Genomic DNA, 15655 nt, shown 5'->3' with positions numbered 1-15655 from the left:
GACCTTTCAGATGCTGTGAGATGCCAAAAAATTAGATGTCTTTAAATTCCCCTAGAAATAGTGAAGGCAAAGTTATAACACACCAGTTGGGTCTTTCTCTCTTTGCTACTACCTTGACACTATTTTGGCATGCAGAAGTGATTACTATTTTTCAAGTAAAGGATCAGGCTTTCTATTTGAGGGTGGAAAAAAGTCTTAAGATAATTAGTAATATGCAGCAGGATTGGATTAGCCATATTAAACTTCACATCTGTAGGTCTTATTAGCAGACGTTTAAACTGCAGAAAATGCTTTTTATTGGACTGTATTCATATGGTTGCATACTGGAGCTTGAACACCTTATAAAAATATGAACTGAATCAAAATGAAATTAATTAGAAAGAATATATTTGAATTTAATTATCTTGAGCTGCTGAATACTCTCTGTGCATACTGGGTTTTATGTGTCTATCTGAAGTGTGCTTGGTGGAGAGTTTTAATTAGACCTGGAGACGGAATAAGAATATTTGGAATGTGAAATTTATAAATGGCAGCGATTTTCAGCTAGGAGTGCAGAGGTTTTTTTTTGGAGCTCGTTACCATTTCTCGCTTCTCTTTTTCCCTCTTCTTAATAAGCTACTTTTATGTTCAAATTAATACCAGATCCTGAAAAAGAAAAAAAAAAAGTCCTGCTGTGGCTCTTGGTCTTCTGCAGCGTGATCAGAGTTGTCAGATCCACAGGCGCAGGAGATTTTTACCTTTGTGTGTTTAATGGCTCGTACTACTCTGTTCTTTGACGGTATCATTTAACCATAAAAGTGCAGGGCTGTGGATGGCACAGGACATGTGGCTGCCTTGACTACTGTCTGAGATGTCTGACATGCCAAGACTCAAAGAGCTGATTTGGCAGCTGCCCAGCAGATTTTTATAAAGGCTCAGTTGGTGGCCAGAAACCCAGGCTGTCAGAGTTGTGTTATGCAATAAATTGTTTTTCAGCAGAAGTTTCTAATCCAATTTCAGCTGTAGTTTTTTCGTAGTCTGTAATCAAAGATAAGTATACATTATTTCATGATGTTTCAGAGAAGTGAAGACATGCAGCGTGAGTGTCCCCCATGAGGTCAGTTTGTTTTTCTTTTAAGAAGGATTTAGACCTGTTCACCTACATGGGAAATAATGCTTAAATTATTTTGCTTTCTGCCTGGGAGGCATGTATCTGTATACAGCATAGCCTTTCAAAGATAATTCAGCATGCGTTTTGGGAGACGTTCCCCCCACCCCCTTTTTTTTTTTTTTTAAAGAGCACCAAATAAGGGACCTATTTATCAAGTCAGAGCTTTTGCTCAGGCATAAATTAGCTACAAGTGATGGTCAAACAGAAGATCATACCTTCTCAGGCTGTGACCTACCTGAAACATTTGCAGGCCCTGTCACTCTAACAGATAACCCCCCTATATATTTCCCTTTCATTCCCCTAAGGTAAATTATTCATCATAGGAAAAGGGGGTAGGGTTTATCTGAATGCAATATCTGGGGTTTACTATAGTTACATTAAAGCAAAGTCACATTAATTTCCTGAATAGCGTCTGTGGTGCTCTCCCTTCCTTACAGTGACCGTCATGGTTTGGTGTCGTGGTGGGCTTGTGTCCCTCCAAGCGTGGGTTGCTGCTAAAAGGGCTAATCCTGCCTTTTTCTCTGGCCCAGCAGTAGCTCCCATATGGCTGCGTGGTCAGTAATAAGGGAGCTGATCTGGCTGAAAACAATAATTTTTCTTGTCTTGGGGTGAGATTTCGACTCTTTTCCCCAATCAAGCTGGTCAAATGGCTGCATAAGGGCTAGTGCTGGCATCAGGGCTGGGGCAGGTGCATCCTACGTGGGGGCAGGTGAATTCACTTAAGCCAGTTATGAAAACTGCTCCCCCAGTCTAAGTAATTATCTTGTACCTTCACATCTCTATCTTCCAGCACTCTGCCACCCTCAGTTTTTTGTGGCTTGCTTCTGTGTGCTGCAAGCTCTTGTCAGAGCCCGAATTTCTGGTGCTCTGGTTACAAAATGTTTGATTAGATTCCTGGTCTGGCCTAAGTAAGTCATAACTGTGGAGTCACTGCTATTGGTGAGAGATGGTTTGAGTTGAAGTCTTGCTGTAAGTTGATAAATAAGGAAACTTTAGACCTGGCTTTACTATGAATTTGTTTGGGATTAGCCTTTTTTTTTTTTTTTTTTTTAAAGTGTTTATCTTGTGTTGTGGTTTAACCCCAGCTGGTAGCTAAGCATCACGCAGCAGCTCGCTCACTCCCCCACAGCAGGATGGGGGAGAGAATCAGAACAGTGAAAGTGAGAAAACTCATGGGTTGAGATAAAGACAGTTTAATAGGTAAAGCAAAAGCCATGCACACAAGCAAAGCAAAACAAGGAATTTGTTCACCAGTTCCCATCAGCAGGCAGGTGTTCAGCCATCTCCAGGAAACCAGGGCTCCATCACACTTAATGGTGACTTGAGAAGGTAAACACCATCACTGCGAATGTCCCCTCCTTTCTTCTTCTTCCCCCAGCTTTACATGCTGAGCATGACATCATATGGTATGGAATATCCCTTTGGTCAGTTGGGGTGAGCTGTCCTGGCTGTGTCGCCTCCCAGCTCCTTGTGCACCCCCAGCCTGCTCACTGGTGAGGTGGGGTGAGGAGTACCAAAGGCTTTGGCTCTGTGTGAGCACTGCTCAGCTGTAACTAAAACATCCCTGTGTTATCCACGCTGTTTTCAGCACAAATCCAAACCATAGCCCCGTACCAGCTACTATGGAGAAAATTAACTCTATCCCAGCCAAAACCAGCACACCTTGGCAGACCAACCTGGAAAATAATTGATGTCTTGTAAGCTTTCACTAGTTTCTTATTGAGTAGTAGTTCTAGAGGTGCAGAAACCTTGCTGAGGCCTCTGAGTTTACGTAAAAGAAACAAGACACAAACCTGCTCTTTTTAAATATTTCATTATTAGGCTTATGATACAGTTAGGAACTATTTTTATGCCTGAATTCTGGAGCCTGTATGAAGACACTATCTACTAGTGTTTAGAAATGTTGATTGTAAGTCTTCTACCCTAACAGAATCTTGCAAGAGCAGGTTGAAGCTCACTGGGCTTAGAAGTGTCTGAGGCCTTTAGTGACCCAAAAAACAGAGTGTTTCTCTCCCATGCTGCTCTTACAAGAATTTGGTCTGAAAGGAGGAAATGCAATCATTGGTGCATTAGGAGGCGGCAAACGAGTGCAAACCAACAGGAGATTGCAGGAGATGAAAGCTGGAGGAGAAATGCTAAAGCGGGAAGAAGAGAATTTTTTTTCCCTCCATTGTTTCTTTGCTGTGTTACCATCAGTTCTGCTAGTCAGGAGCTGTAATGTAACATGAGTTCTTTGGGGAAGTCTTCTGGAAGTACGAGGGAAAAAGTCGCTATAATTACCAGATACACTTAAATGCTATAACAGAACCATTAATAAAGAAAATTTCCCCTTTCTTCATGTTAGTTAGCACATTTTTAAAACATCACCTATTTTCCTAAACTAGACAGAACAGATTACATCCTCCAGAAGGCATGAGTCACTGTACTATAAAGTCTCCAAGCTGTATCAATCTTCATCAACTTAAGCCATTCATGAGGTTTTATTTTTTTCTCACTGAATATAAGCAGTGTGTTTTAAATGAGAAACTGTTACATCCTCTCTGGATAGTTAAACTTGATTAAAAGGTTAAATATTAAATAAGTATGAACTTTATTCTGAGAGGGGAAGGGAGCAGAGGGACCTTGATAGTAAGCAAAAGGATACTACTGTGGATATGTATGGGTATATCCAGTTTGCACGATGCTGTGCTTGGCTGTAAGAAGTCCAAGCAGCACGATAGCTGCCAGAAGAAGCAGAAAATCTTTATTTATATAGCTTCAGTTAAATACATTAGTCTGGTTTCAAATCATTACCCTGGACGTTCAAATTTTTGCTAGGAGTTTCTGTGCCTAGAACAGCTCCTTCTGTCTTCTTGTGGAACGGCCCACTTGCTCCTGCAAGTTTTATAAAGAGGGAGTTTGCATCGATGGGGTTTTCCTCTGCGAGCAGGATGCACGTTCAGAGTGGTGAGAACGTTGATGGGACTTTGCGATGCAACGGAAACCTCTGCTAATGCAACGGGGGAAGAACGTGTGTTGATATAGTAGTAAGACTTTGCACTTTCTCGTGAGGTTCATGCTGTGCTGTACGTATACCGAGGAAGTGGGCTTTGTAAATGAATAAGCGTGCTAATCATACATAGCGGTGGTAACTTGCCTGCGATTGCACAGAAGATCTCTTTCAGCCTCGGGAGGCGTATCTAGGTTTTCCACCAATTTTTCTTAGGTCTGGCTTTTAGAGAAAAACAGGTATAACTGTTTTCCATTGATAATATACAGCCAAAAGGCAAAAATCTGTTGCAGGTCTTGAATCTAGTAAACAAACATTTCCATTTTGGTCCTTCAGCTGAAAAGTAATTTATATGATCTCTGAAAATGTGTTGTCTGTTTTTCATGCAAACGACAGATTTTTGTTGTGTTGCTAACTAAACACAGAAAAAAAGCACCCTTTGAAATAGTTCTCCTTCAAAAATATCCTTGAGGAAAGGGTAGAAGCTTGTGGTTTATTTTTCCCATTGCTTCAAAATGACCTTCTTACATCTGCGGGAAAGACTCTCTGGGGGCTGTTGAACCATGAAAGCATATTCATTTAGGGCATTGGGTGCCACAGTGATTTTAACCGAGCATTGGCTGCAGTGCTGGAAAAAGAAAAAAGAGGGGGTTTGTGTTTTGTTGTTTTGCTTTCTGCAACCTGGCATGAAGAATGGGGTCAGGAGATGCGTGCTTGGGAAAGACCCAAAGAGAGAGCTGGAAACGCGCCAGCCGCGCTGAGTCATAACACATGCTTATAAGTATCTTTGTACCTTACAAAGTCCTGACTTTTCAAATAAAACCATCACTGCTGTTAAAAGTATTTACATAAAAGTAAAACAAATAGCATGTAGTGCTGCATGCATTCTCCCGTGTTCCAGCTCTGTTTTACCCCGTGAACTGTGACTCCTGTTTGCTTAAGGCAAGGCCAGGCTGGGCTGAAGCATGCCGTATCTGGCGATGAATGAACGGAGAGGCTTAAGTCATGCGTAAGCGTATGCTTCTGCTGCTTCTCGTGGAGAAAAGGCAGCATGTAGCAGCGCCCGCTACTTCAGGCTGACGTTTCACCTACCCGGGAGTCGGCGTGAAGCCTGCCTCTCGCGTCTGCCTGTTTTGCTGTTTGGTGTTTGTTGTTCTTTGAGGATTTGAGAATACCTTCAGAAATTGGAAGGCTGCGTGCAAGCCACCTGTGCAGGCTAGGCAGCTGAACCGCAGTGAACAATGCTAAGCTGGTAGACGTTTTTATTTCATTGCAAATATATGCATGTTATATACTGATGTGCATTATTTATAGATCTATATTTAAGTATGCATTATATATTAATGTGTATATATTTTAGTTTGTATACATACATACTAATACATGTATTGTGTATTTAATGTATCATATACATTTAATACGCACATAGCAAACCCACACATACATGGATTTCTTCTCAAATTAGCAGCATGTGGCAGTAGCCTGTTGCACTTTTCTACAAACATCACCTCTACAACTGTAGAGCTGAGAGCGAGCTGCCAGCCAGGTAGCGTGGAAGAGAGCTGCTCTGCTATCCACAAGGTAGCATCCTGTGCAGGAATGTACTGCAAAGGTAAATGGAGGTTGTGCTCCTCTTCTCCGTCCCCTCAGACTGAACTTGAGGAACTGTTGCTTGGCTGCCCTGGTAGCTGAAGTTCAGATATACACGTATGACGTGTAGTTCCCCAAAGTGGCATAACAAAGAAGGTGGCATGATTCATTTTTTTAGCAGTTTAAAGGAAATGATGCAGTTCTGTTTCTTAATTCTGCCCCAGGGCTTCCCTGGTTGTTTGTGTCTGTTACTTTTTACTGAGTTTATAAGCTAATTTTACTGTTAGATTGGGAAGCAGAAATCATCTTGGCTGACCTGCACAGTGAGGTTATAGGCTTGCAGTGATGAACCTACAGTTTAAGATGTTACTCAGTCCTTTTCTGGATCTAAGTCAATAATGGACAATCCATTAGTTCCCCATAAGTTGTTTCAATGGCTAATTACTTGCACAGTTGCAGAAATTGTTCTTTAATTCTGTCCTACATTTTTCTGAATTCAAGTTCCAGCTGTTGGATGATATTATACCCCTCTCTGCAAGCCTCAAGAGCCATCTATTATCAAATTTCTGCTCCCTGTGGAAATATTTAAAGGCAGCGACCGAGTCAGTCCCTTTGAGGTTTTTTTGGTTTTGTTTGTTTGGTTTTTGAGAAGTTACATAGATTAAATTCCTCAAGGCTTTCACTTGAGGATATTTCTAAATGGTTCTGGGTGTGCGTTTATGTTGTTTTGCTAGAGTGAGATAACTCCTCCGGTTGTTGGCAGTGCGAGTGCAGAGCGGGGCGCACAGTGGCTCTCCCTTCGCTGGTGTGATGAGGCAGAGACGATCTGACCCATGTAATTATGGTTAAACGTGTCGGGAGCTGGAGCTGCATCGCCAGCGGAGCAGCAGCTCAGCTGGGCTCCAAGTCAGCTGCTCTTCGGCTTGCGGCTGCTTTTGTGCCGCAGGCTCGGGGGAAGATGCCGTTGACGATTGTGAAACCTTTTTATTGCTCCTGCATATGGAGCCGTGTGAATGCGGGTATTGGCATCAGCTTAGCGCCTTAATTTCCTGACCTTGGATAACACGGTGTTGGGGAACTTGAGGTCCTTTTTTTTCAAGCCAAGTGATGGGTGCGGGGAAAGCCTACAACAGCGCAGTGTAGGCAGGACAGTGGCTGCAGCCTCAGCACAACTGGGCTGGTGGGAGCTCTGGTGTGGAGAGACTACCCTGTGCAACTTTCTGTGGAGACTGCTGCTATTATGGAGGGGGGGATGAAGCTAATACGGACTTTTACAGCTCCACAAATTGAGTGTGGTGTGAAATGTTGCTGCATTGCTTCAGGGGTTGCTGATGGAAGTCTTTGCTCCTGCCTCCTGGCACCTGTCTCTTCACTGGTGGCACTATGGCCCACACAGCCCCGGAGCCGGTGGGAAGGCAGGAGCATCTCCTGCAGCAGGGCTGGAGCCTTCAGCTGGCACCAGGAAGACACCTCGGCAGCTTTGTCCCTCAGAAAACAAAGTGTCAGGGTACACACTCTCCTTTCACATGTCCAGCACCATGGCTGGGGAGAGGGAGATGACTTCAGGCTGTTCACAGAAGTACTTTGAGAGGGTGGCCTAGACCAGAGGCCTCTGGTGTGTGGTGATCATCTCCTCCCCTCCTGCAGGAGGGACTGTAACCGGCATGTCCCAGGGCATGGTTTTTACCTGCCAGAGGTCACTTACCCGCTGCAGTCAGCCGCTTGGTCAGCATATGCCAATTTAAAGATCAGTCCTGTCAGCAGGTTTCACCCTGCCGCTACTGAAACAGCAAATGCTGCCTTGTGCTCCGTGCAGTGAGCTGTCATGACAAAGTGGGTTTAAGTGGGATTCATTTCTTAGTTTTTTTGAATGTTTTCAATGCATTTTTAGCAGGCCTGTGTGATCAGGAACCTATGGGTGTTTTCGTGCGACTTCCAGCTCCTCGGGGATTGCAGGGTTTGGTGGAGGAAGGGGTTTGTTCATGGCCTCAGGACAGGCCTGGTGTTTCACAGGAGAGAGGCCTCAGGCTGCCAGGAAAGCGGCACGTCTCAAGTACAGTTTATATTCACTGGGCTTGATCGTTACACGTGTCTTGGTGTGCCTGGCTTGAAGTATATAAAAATACAAATTGATGGTTTTGTTGCCTCTTGTTACGGTTTCTGACTCTAGGCTTCAGAGTCAGAAGCAACGTGCCTGGCCAGAGGGCTCTTTGCCTTCTTCCTCATGTTTGCTGCCCATTATATTAGGAATTTGTATAAATGCTGGTGAAGGGTGCGAGGTGTCTGCAGGCTTGTGTCTGTAACAAGCTGGGTGCTGGAGGTGCTTACGTTCGTGTCCTAACTGAGCACAAGTCCCTTGAGAATTTAATAAGTAGTTTCTGTGACGACAGAAATGTGTGACATCTCGCCAGGCCCTTCGTCAGTGGGATTCCTGTCTGGGTTTTTTCTATGTACCTACCAGTCACTGGGAACCAAAATGGGGTGTCTTTGGACAAGCTTTGTTAAAATCGAGCAGGCTGCAGCCCTCCCGTGTTTAGTGTCACTTCTGGTTAGGGCTGAAACTGTGTTGGCAGCAAAATGGTAAGCCGGAGATGTTTGTGTAAAGCTCTGTTGACAAAATAGCTGTATGTACTAGTCCTTTTAAAATGCTTGCCTGGAGATTTTTTGGTTGCTCTGGGTGTTGGGTTACAAAGTTTGCTTTCTTGGCCTGGAGCTGCCTGTGCTCTAAAGCTCCCTGGGCATAGCTCAGCCTTGTTCAAAGTATAGTAGCTTGTCCCTTGACCGAAACATGCGTCCCACTGCCAAAATGCTGGCTGCTTTGCTTTCACTGCACTAATTGTGTTGCCTCTCTTCCCCCGCGCTAATAATTTGTCATAATTTTTTTTTAATTTTTTTGATCATAATTTAGCAGCTGAATGCCAGTATCTCACTAGAGGGGCAAAGAAAACACTATCAATGGTCACCCTAAACTATGCCTTTTTTTTTTTTTTTTTTTTTAAGTTGATGGTGTTGGTCACTTCGTTGACACAGGAGATGTTATGAAATCTCCTGACTTCTGGCATGGATCGCTGATGGGGCTCTTTGGGGTTTCCAGTGGAGCATGGCAGTGTGCTGTGGTACACTTACTTGAGTAAGGCCTGCCTAGAAACGTTAATCGTTTTGCTTGGCAGCCATGTAGCCCATGAGGAATTCAAGGGCAAGAATGCTCAAATAGTGATTTTTAAAGACCCCGAGACAATTATAGGGATTATAAAAATATAATGACTTACCTGATCTCACTTATGTCTTTATATCAGTTTGCTGACTTAAATTATTTGAATGCTAAAGGCTTTAGGGAAATACTTTTCCAGGGAATTAATCTTTTAACTAAAGCAAGTACTAAATATGACATACACTAGTATTCCTTTTGACAATATAGTATTTGTCTCCTAAAAATAAAGTAGAAAACATGCCTCTTGGGCCAAATTCCACTTTGCTTTATGCTGAGATAAATTCAGAGTAACTGCATTGTTATCAATGTACAACTTCACTGTAACGCTGCAATAAATGCAGATCACTAAACCAGAGGAAAAAGAATCCTGAGTCAAGAGGCACAAACCAAGGCCAAAATGGTAACAAGAGGAGCTGGTTCACAAAACTTACCTCTTAAATTTCTGCAGCATTTGATTTAGTGGTGGTGGTTGGTTTTTCCCCCCCCTCTCCTCTTAATTATCTGGAGAGCACTTCCTGGGTGTGATAAATTTCTCCATAAGGCATTCATTATGATGATTTTAACAAATAAGTTTCACCTCCTGTCTAACACCTGGTACATGGCTACTGCTGTTTGCAAGGTAAAGGATTAGAGGAACTCTAATTTGATGATAATAGTTATGTTTCTGTTCTCTGTTACAGCTGGTCAAGTTTAGGTTGCATTTTGTTACACAATATTTTTCTTCAGCTTCTGTCTTTTTTTAATTACAAATAATCTCTGTAGCCCTAGGCTTTTGGGTTTTGTTTGTTTTGGTTTGGTTTCAGATGCGTGCAACTAATGTCTCCTTTTTGTTTCTGTCTCCTTTAGGATGACAGCGATGGGATTCCCTGGTCAGAGGAGAGGGTGGTGCGGAAGGTCCTTTATTTATCTCTGAAGGAGTTCAAGAACGCACAGAAGCGGCAGCACGGTGATGGCATTAGCGGGAGCCTCAAGGCAGTAAATGGTGAGCTGCCTCCGCAGCACCGCTGGAAGGACTCGGTCCTTTTCAATGCAGTTCTTCTGCTGTAGTGAGGAAGGAGACTGGTGCACCATCCAGCATGCACTGTGCCCTTTTGATCTGCACAGAACAACTTGTTTCTGAAGTGCTTAAACTGCCCCGTTTGAACAATCCATATGTTTTGATTTCTGGTGAACTGATTGAGATGAGGATCTGGGTGGAGAGTAGGTGTCGCATGGGAGGACAGGGACAGGCTGCTGTTTGGTAGAGAAGGAGGCTTCTCTGGTCAGTCTGCTCCCTGATGTGCCGAGTACGTTGACCGAGAAGGTATCCATTTAAAGGTGATTGGTTTCAGTTGCCTTGAGGAAGGACAGTTGCATAGAATTTACCTATTCTATGTCATTTAGATGCAAGAAACTGGCTAACCAGCATCTGCATCTCTGGAGTGATCTCAGTCCACGCTGTCTATTGTCCAGAGCTGAAGTAGCATAGGACATATAAAAAGATTTAAAGGACTGAGAAGACACAAATGCTGAGACACTGGACTCCCCTAGTTTAGCAGTTCACAGAGCAGTTGTTTAAAGGTTTTAAAAGGATATGCAGACAAACCTAAATAACGGGAACTTGAAAGGAGTTTAATTTTATTTTTTTAATCCTTTGGCCAATTATCATCTCTTGCTCCCCCTTCCCTTACAGCTTGCTTAAAAAAGCCATGGTGTCCTAAGAGGTGCATATAAAGTGTGTCTCTTTCAGATTCACTCCCTGACACAGGACCCTTTCTTGAAAAGGCTTTGTCATGCTGGCTTGAGCCTTGAAAGTGATGACTAGCAGGATTCAGATTTCTGGGCAGGCTTACGGTTTTCTCTTCACTCACAAGAGCTTATTTGTTTCTTTATGGAGGTTTATGGCAGCTCCTTTTAGACATATGCATAACTATACATGTGCTAATGCAATAAAGTAGCAGTTGGGTGCTTACTTGGTAGGTTATTCATATTTATATGTAGCTTGTGTTTTTGACATGGTGAGTCAAATTTCACTGCATTTTTACTGAGTGTTATTGCCGACAAGGCAAAAACCTAGGGGAATGGCTGGATAAATACAGGCAGCGTGATAAAGTTACTGTATTGCATAAGCAATTGCAAACTCCTTAATGTGATTAAAGAAGACCTCAGACTTCTGAGTTCAGTAATAATACCAAATACTGATCTGATGGGAAGGGGCATCTAGCTTTAGCAGCAAGCCATTAATAAGCTTGGAGGTGTACACAAAATAGCGCTGGCTTTTTTCCCTCCAACACCTCTGCATCATTGATCTTCTGTCAAACACAATTTCTCTTGGAAAGTTTCTTATTCCATTGTGGGGGTTTTGTTTAGTCAAAGGAAAAAAGTTAAAGGCGTGAAGCACAGTAATTGTGTGTTAGGAGGCTTTGATGGTGTGCCAGGTTACAGAATGACTGAGGTTTTTATGGTGTCTAGTTTCTCCAAAGGCAGCTTAGATGAAAAGTGAGTTGGCTGGGAATGCTGTGTTGATGCAGGTACCAGACGCCGAATATGCCACTGGCTTCCTCTAGCAGCAGCACGGCTCGCATCTTCAGAGCTTGCCTCTCGCACTGAGAACTGAGCATTCGGTACTTTTTCACAGAAGCAGGTGATCAGTGCTTTGGGGGTTTGGTTGTTTTGGATTTGTTGGTTTGTTTTTTTTTTTTTGAGCCAGAATGATACTCTGTGTTACTCTTACTGTTTGCTAAGTGATTCTTTAAACTTCCTGGCTCAGCACTGCTGTATTTCAACATCACCATCCAAAAGCTTTTTTATACACTGATATTTGGAAGAATGTTTCATTATAGAGAGAAAAAAGATTTGCAAAAGGGAGGAGGATTGATATTGTGCGGTGACATTAAGAAAATCTATTTAAACATACAATTTGTTCATAAATCTTTAAAAAAAAAAAAGTAGCCATGTATTTTCAAATCCACAGGTCTCTGTGGACTGATGAAAAAGCAGGTCATCCTAAGAAATTACCAAGCTATTCTGAATTTAGGGAGATGTAATATTTTAAGGGTGAGCCTTAGATCTATGATTTCATACTGTTGGAGTAAAAAATATTTCCCTGCATGTGTCCTTTGTTCCAACATGCCAGCCACAACCAGTGTTTCTTGCTTGTTACTCCAAAACGTAGCATGCAGTTAAATACAGTTTTATGTGAGCGATCTCTTTATTAATATTCAGCACCCATAGCTCTTGGGGAGGAGGGCGGGGGGAATCTAGCTGAAATAATTTGAAGTTAAATGTGTTCGGTGCCTCTGTAAAGTAGAACTCCCCTGGCTTGAATTCTGGTTAAGGTGTTTTGCCCTGCCAATGTAAAGAAAAGTGTAGGGTTTGCACTGCACAGCCCTGTCACTGTCCCTAGTGATATTGCTCCTTCAGCTGTTGAAAATCGGTCACCTTACAGTACCTGGCAAATGTAACCATTTTCACAAGTGGGAAGGAGAGGTCTGAGCAGGGTTCAAGCTCTCTGAGCTCCCTGCTCAATGTGGAAGCGTGGATTGGTCTCACGTACCACTGAGAGCTCAGGGGACCACGAACAATTAGGTAGCAAGATTTTATTTTAGTGCCACCATCTGTAGTGCAGAGAGAGTTTCTTTGTTCTGGTTTTATAACTGTCATCCCTTAAATTTATTTATTTATAGACTTGCAACATGTAATTTGTTTCAATATAAAGTACTTACTTTTGGCAATAGAGGAAGGTAAAAGACCTACCATCCCCTTGCAACTGGTGTCTTTAAGAAGTTTTTATGGATTTGAAATGGCTGAAGTTGCATAAACATGCTACAAAAGTTGCTTTGCCAGTGTTAGCAAAGCTACAACTAAAGTTGTATGAAAATTTTGTCAGCGATATTTCAGCTGGTGAGTACAGTAGTATCATGTATGATTTGGTAGCTGGAATAATGGTGCCTCCTTGATTGACAGTGCGAAAAGCAAGTTCATTTTAAATGTGAGAGATGAACCCAGTAACAGGAGTCTTTTCTGTACTAAAGTTTCTGCAGGCTCTAAGATGGGCTGGTGGTAGCACAGAGACAATTAACTTCCATGCCTCTCCTGAATACAAGTAAAATAAAATTTAAATAAATAAAAACTCAACTTACTTTTGGAGATTATATGTATTATAATACCTAGGCTGTCTCCACCTCACTATTAAAGATATTTGTTATCCTGACAACAGTCCTGCCAAAAGTTTGTGGTTGTGAAGCCCTGTTCCTTAGGAGGTTCTGATTAGCGGGGTTTTGTTTGGGGGTGGTGGTATATTTGCAAATCTCCTTACTCCTACTTTCTTTATATCTCCTTTTCACCTGATAATTTTTGCTTGCATGTTTGTGCTGCCAGTTGTTTTTTTATCCTAAATGTTTTTCTGCTTTCTTTACTCTTATTTCCTCCCCCACCCCCCAGCTAGAAGGATTTCAGAGAAAGGCAAGCGGGTGTATTATGGCTGTTGTATGAGTGGATATATTGCACGCGTGTTTATGTTGACTCTAGATATTTGCAAAGTACAGAATGACACCCTACAGTATGCCTTTGTTTGCTACATGTTCCTCTCCAGCATGTGGGAATATAAAAGCTGAAGGAGGTGCTTCTACAGGTTGTCAAGAAACCCTCTGCAGCCCTAAATGGGATACTGGAACTCTGATTATGGAAACAAGGTCGTGGGCTGGAAAACCCAGAGGGACCTCTTTAGTGGTTTTGATTACTGCTGCCTGTCATTTGTGTTAGGATTTTAAGAATAGGGATTGGTGTTTGGAATAGTGATACCAATTTTCAGAGATCCTCATCTAAAAGGAAAAATAATTCCCTTGGGAAATCGTTTTCCTCTTGTGTAGCTTAGAATGTGAGATAAGGCTGTAAAAAAAAAAAAAAAAAAGGGCAATGAAAGATATAATTATTGCTTGAGTTCTGTTTATGAGAATAAATCCAGTACCCTCAAAAGAGTATATCATAAAGCAAAGTTTTATGACACAGGTTTTTAAATTCTATTTTTCAAAACTTGTGATAAAGAAGAAATTAGTGATACAGAAGTGCTAGCGTTTCATAAATGGAAAAAGTGCCAAAGTTTGCTTTTTTGTTTAAGGTGGTTAGTTAATCGACAGAGATGACAAACCAGATGTTAGAATTACTCAAGCAGATCGTGCGTTTTCACCAGTTATACTTTGTCCTAGAAAGGTGTCATGACAGTTTCCAAACATGCCAGCTAGATTAAGCTTGTGGCAAGCATGATCTAGTTGGGAAATCAAATGTATGGGAGGGAATGCTTTGGTTCAAGGCAGAAGTTGGAAATCTTGCTCATTTAGTAAATAAAGAGATGAGTAAAAATATGTAATTTTTCTGTTCTAAGAGATTTCACCTTACGTTTAGGGGTGTTACAGACATGTATTCACTTTATGTGTGTTCTTTAAACAGAGAAGGAACAAAGTCAGCACTTTGATGGAGGTGGTGGTTGGTCCAGAGTCAGCTGTGGTACCCCTTCCTCCCTTGTGCTGGTCTGCGCCTGCCCTCAGCCATTCCCACACACAAGCTAACGTGACTTTTGTTGGAGGCTTGCTTTTTCCAAACACAAAGTGTCTGCACAGAGAGACCGGAGCCTGTGAGGCAGCCTGTGGTGGGACCACAGTGCCAGACCCAGCAGCAGCCTGCTCCAACGCCTGGGTCTGCCCATCCCTCAGCTGCTGCACTGGCTGGCCAGGCTGGCTGGGGCAGGCAGCAGTGCCATCTGGAAATAGCTATTTTTGTCATTGCTGCATGGATTTTCAAGTGTTTCTTGCGTGCTGTTTGAAGGTTTCTGTTGACGCTCCCCAGCGGGCCATGTTGAAACAAAGATGCCCAGTGGTAGGGTGGCATGGGGCTGGGTTCATCCAACTCCAGCTTGTTGGTGAAACCTGTTTTCCCTGGCTGAGTAAATAGTACCCAGGTGTGATGTAAAAATTGCAACAGACGTGGTAGAAATGCCTACACACAGCTGAGCTGGGTGCTTCCGCCCTGTGCCATGCATTATTTGCCAAAAGCCAACTATGTGGAGGTGGCAGCAGCTGCCAGCAGGGCAACCATGTCTTCTCTGGGCTGAGGCCATGTCTCTTCTCTTTCCGGTTGTGCAGATGAAAACACAGCAGCCCTCCGGGAACTGCTGCTGTCTCAGCTGTGCCCCTGCGTGCCCAGAGCGGCACACACCTCTTTCCTCCCTGGTGCAGACACGTAGGCTGGACCACCACCCTGTCTTTAATTTTGCACAAGAAAGTAGCCCTCTTCATTCACTGTGATGGTTGAAATATACTGGTAACTTCATCTCTCTTATTTCTGAAGACTGCAATTAAATACTGGAAGAAGGTTTTATGCTAACGTTTGTCTAGGGAGCTTTTCACTCCATCAGTGATGTGAAATTGCGTTTGTTGACAGTGGGTAATGTCTGTCTGTCTCCTAAGCTTTAGTAGAAGATTGTAAGTGTGCCAAGGACCCTTGTCTGTGTAAGTGGATTTTTAAAATGCATTTACAGAAACAGAAATACCTCTTTCAACTTTGCAATATTTCCCCTTTATGTTCAGAGTAAACAGCTTTTTTGGCTAGTTTTAAACTGTGATTAAATATAGATGTTTTCAACTAAAAGGTTCAGAAAATAAGCATTTGAGCAGATTTGTCATGGCAGTCAACATCACTTTCACTTTGGTGCTTGCTGTCAAGTGAATTTAGAGATTAA

General features: G+C 42.7%; 1 protein-coding gene across 6 annotated transcripts in view; it reads left to right on the top strand.

Annotated features, from left to right (window-relative positions):
• JARID2 (jumonji and AT-rich interaction domain containing 2) overlaps positions 1-15655 on the top strand; it is a 225334-nt gene that overhangs the window by 86343 nt on the left and 123336 nt on the right. For all 6 annotated transcript variants that reach the window (XR_012833951.1, XM_075745108.1, XM_075745111.1 and 3 more), the window contains exon 2: positions 9787-9922. Coding sequence is in view for 3 of the 6 variants with exons in the window: in XM_075745108.1 (XP_075601223.1) it covers positions 9787-9922 (136 nt within the window). In the remaining 3 variants the exon portion in view is untranslated. The remainder of the gene's footprint in view (positions 1-9786; positions 9923-15655) is intronic.

This window comes from Balearica regulorum, chromosome 2, assembly GCF_011004875.1.
Source record: "Balearica regulorum gibbericeps isolate bBalReg1 chromosome 2, bBalReg1.pri, whole genome shotgun sequence".
NCBI lineage: Eukaryota > Metazoa > Chordata > Aves > Gruiformes > Gruidae > Balearica > Balearica regulorum.
The sequence above is the reverse complement of the archived record's forward strand: the minus strand, read 5'-3'. Positions and strand labels throughout refer to the sequence as shown.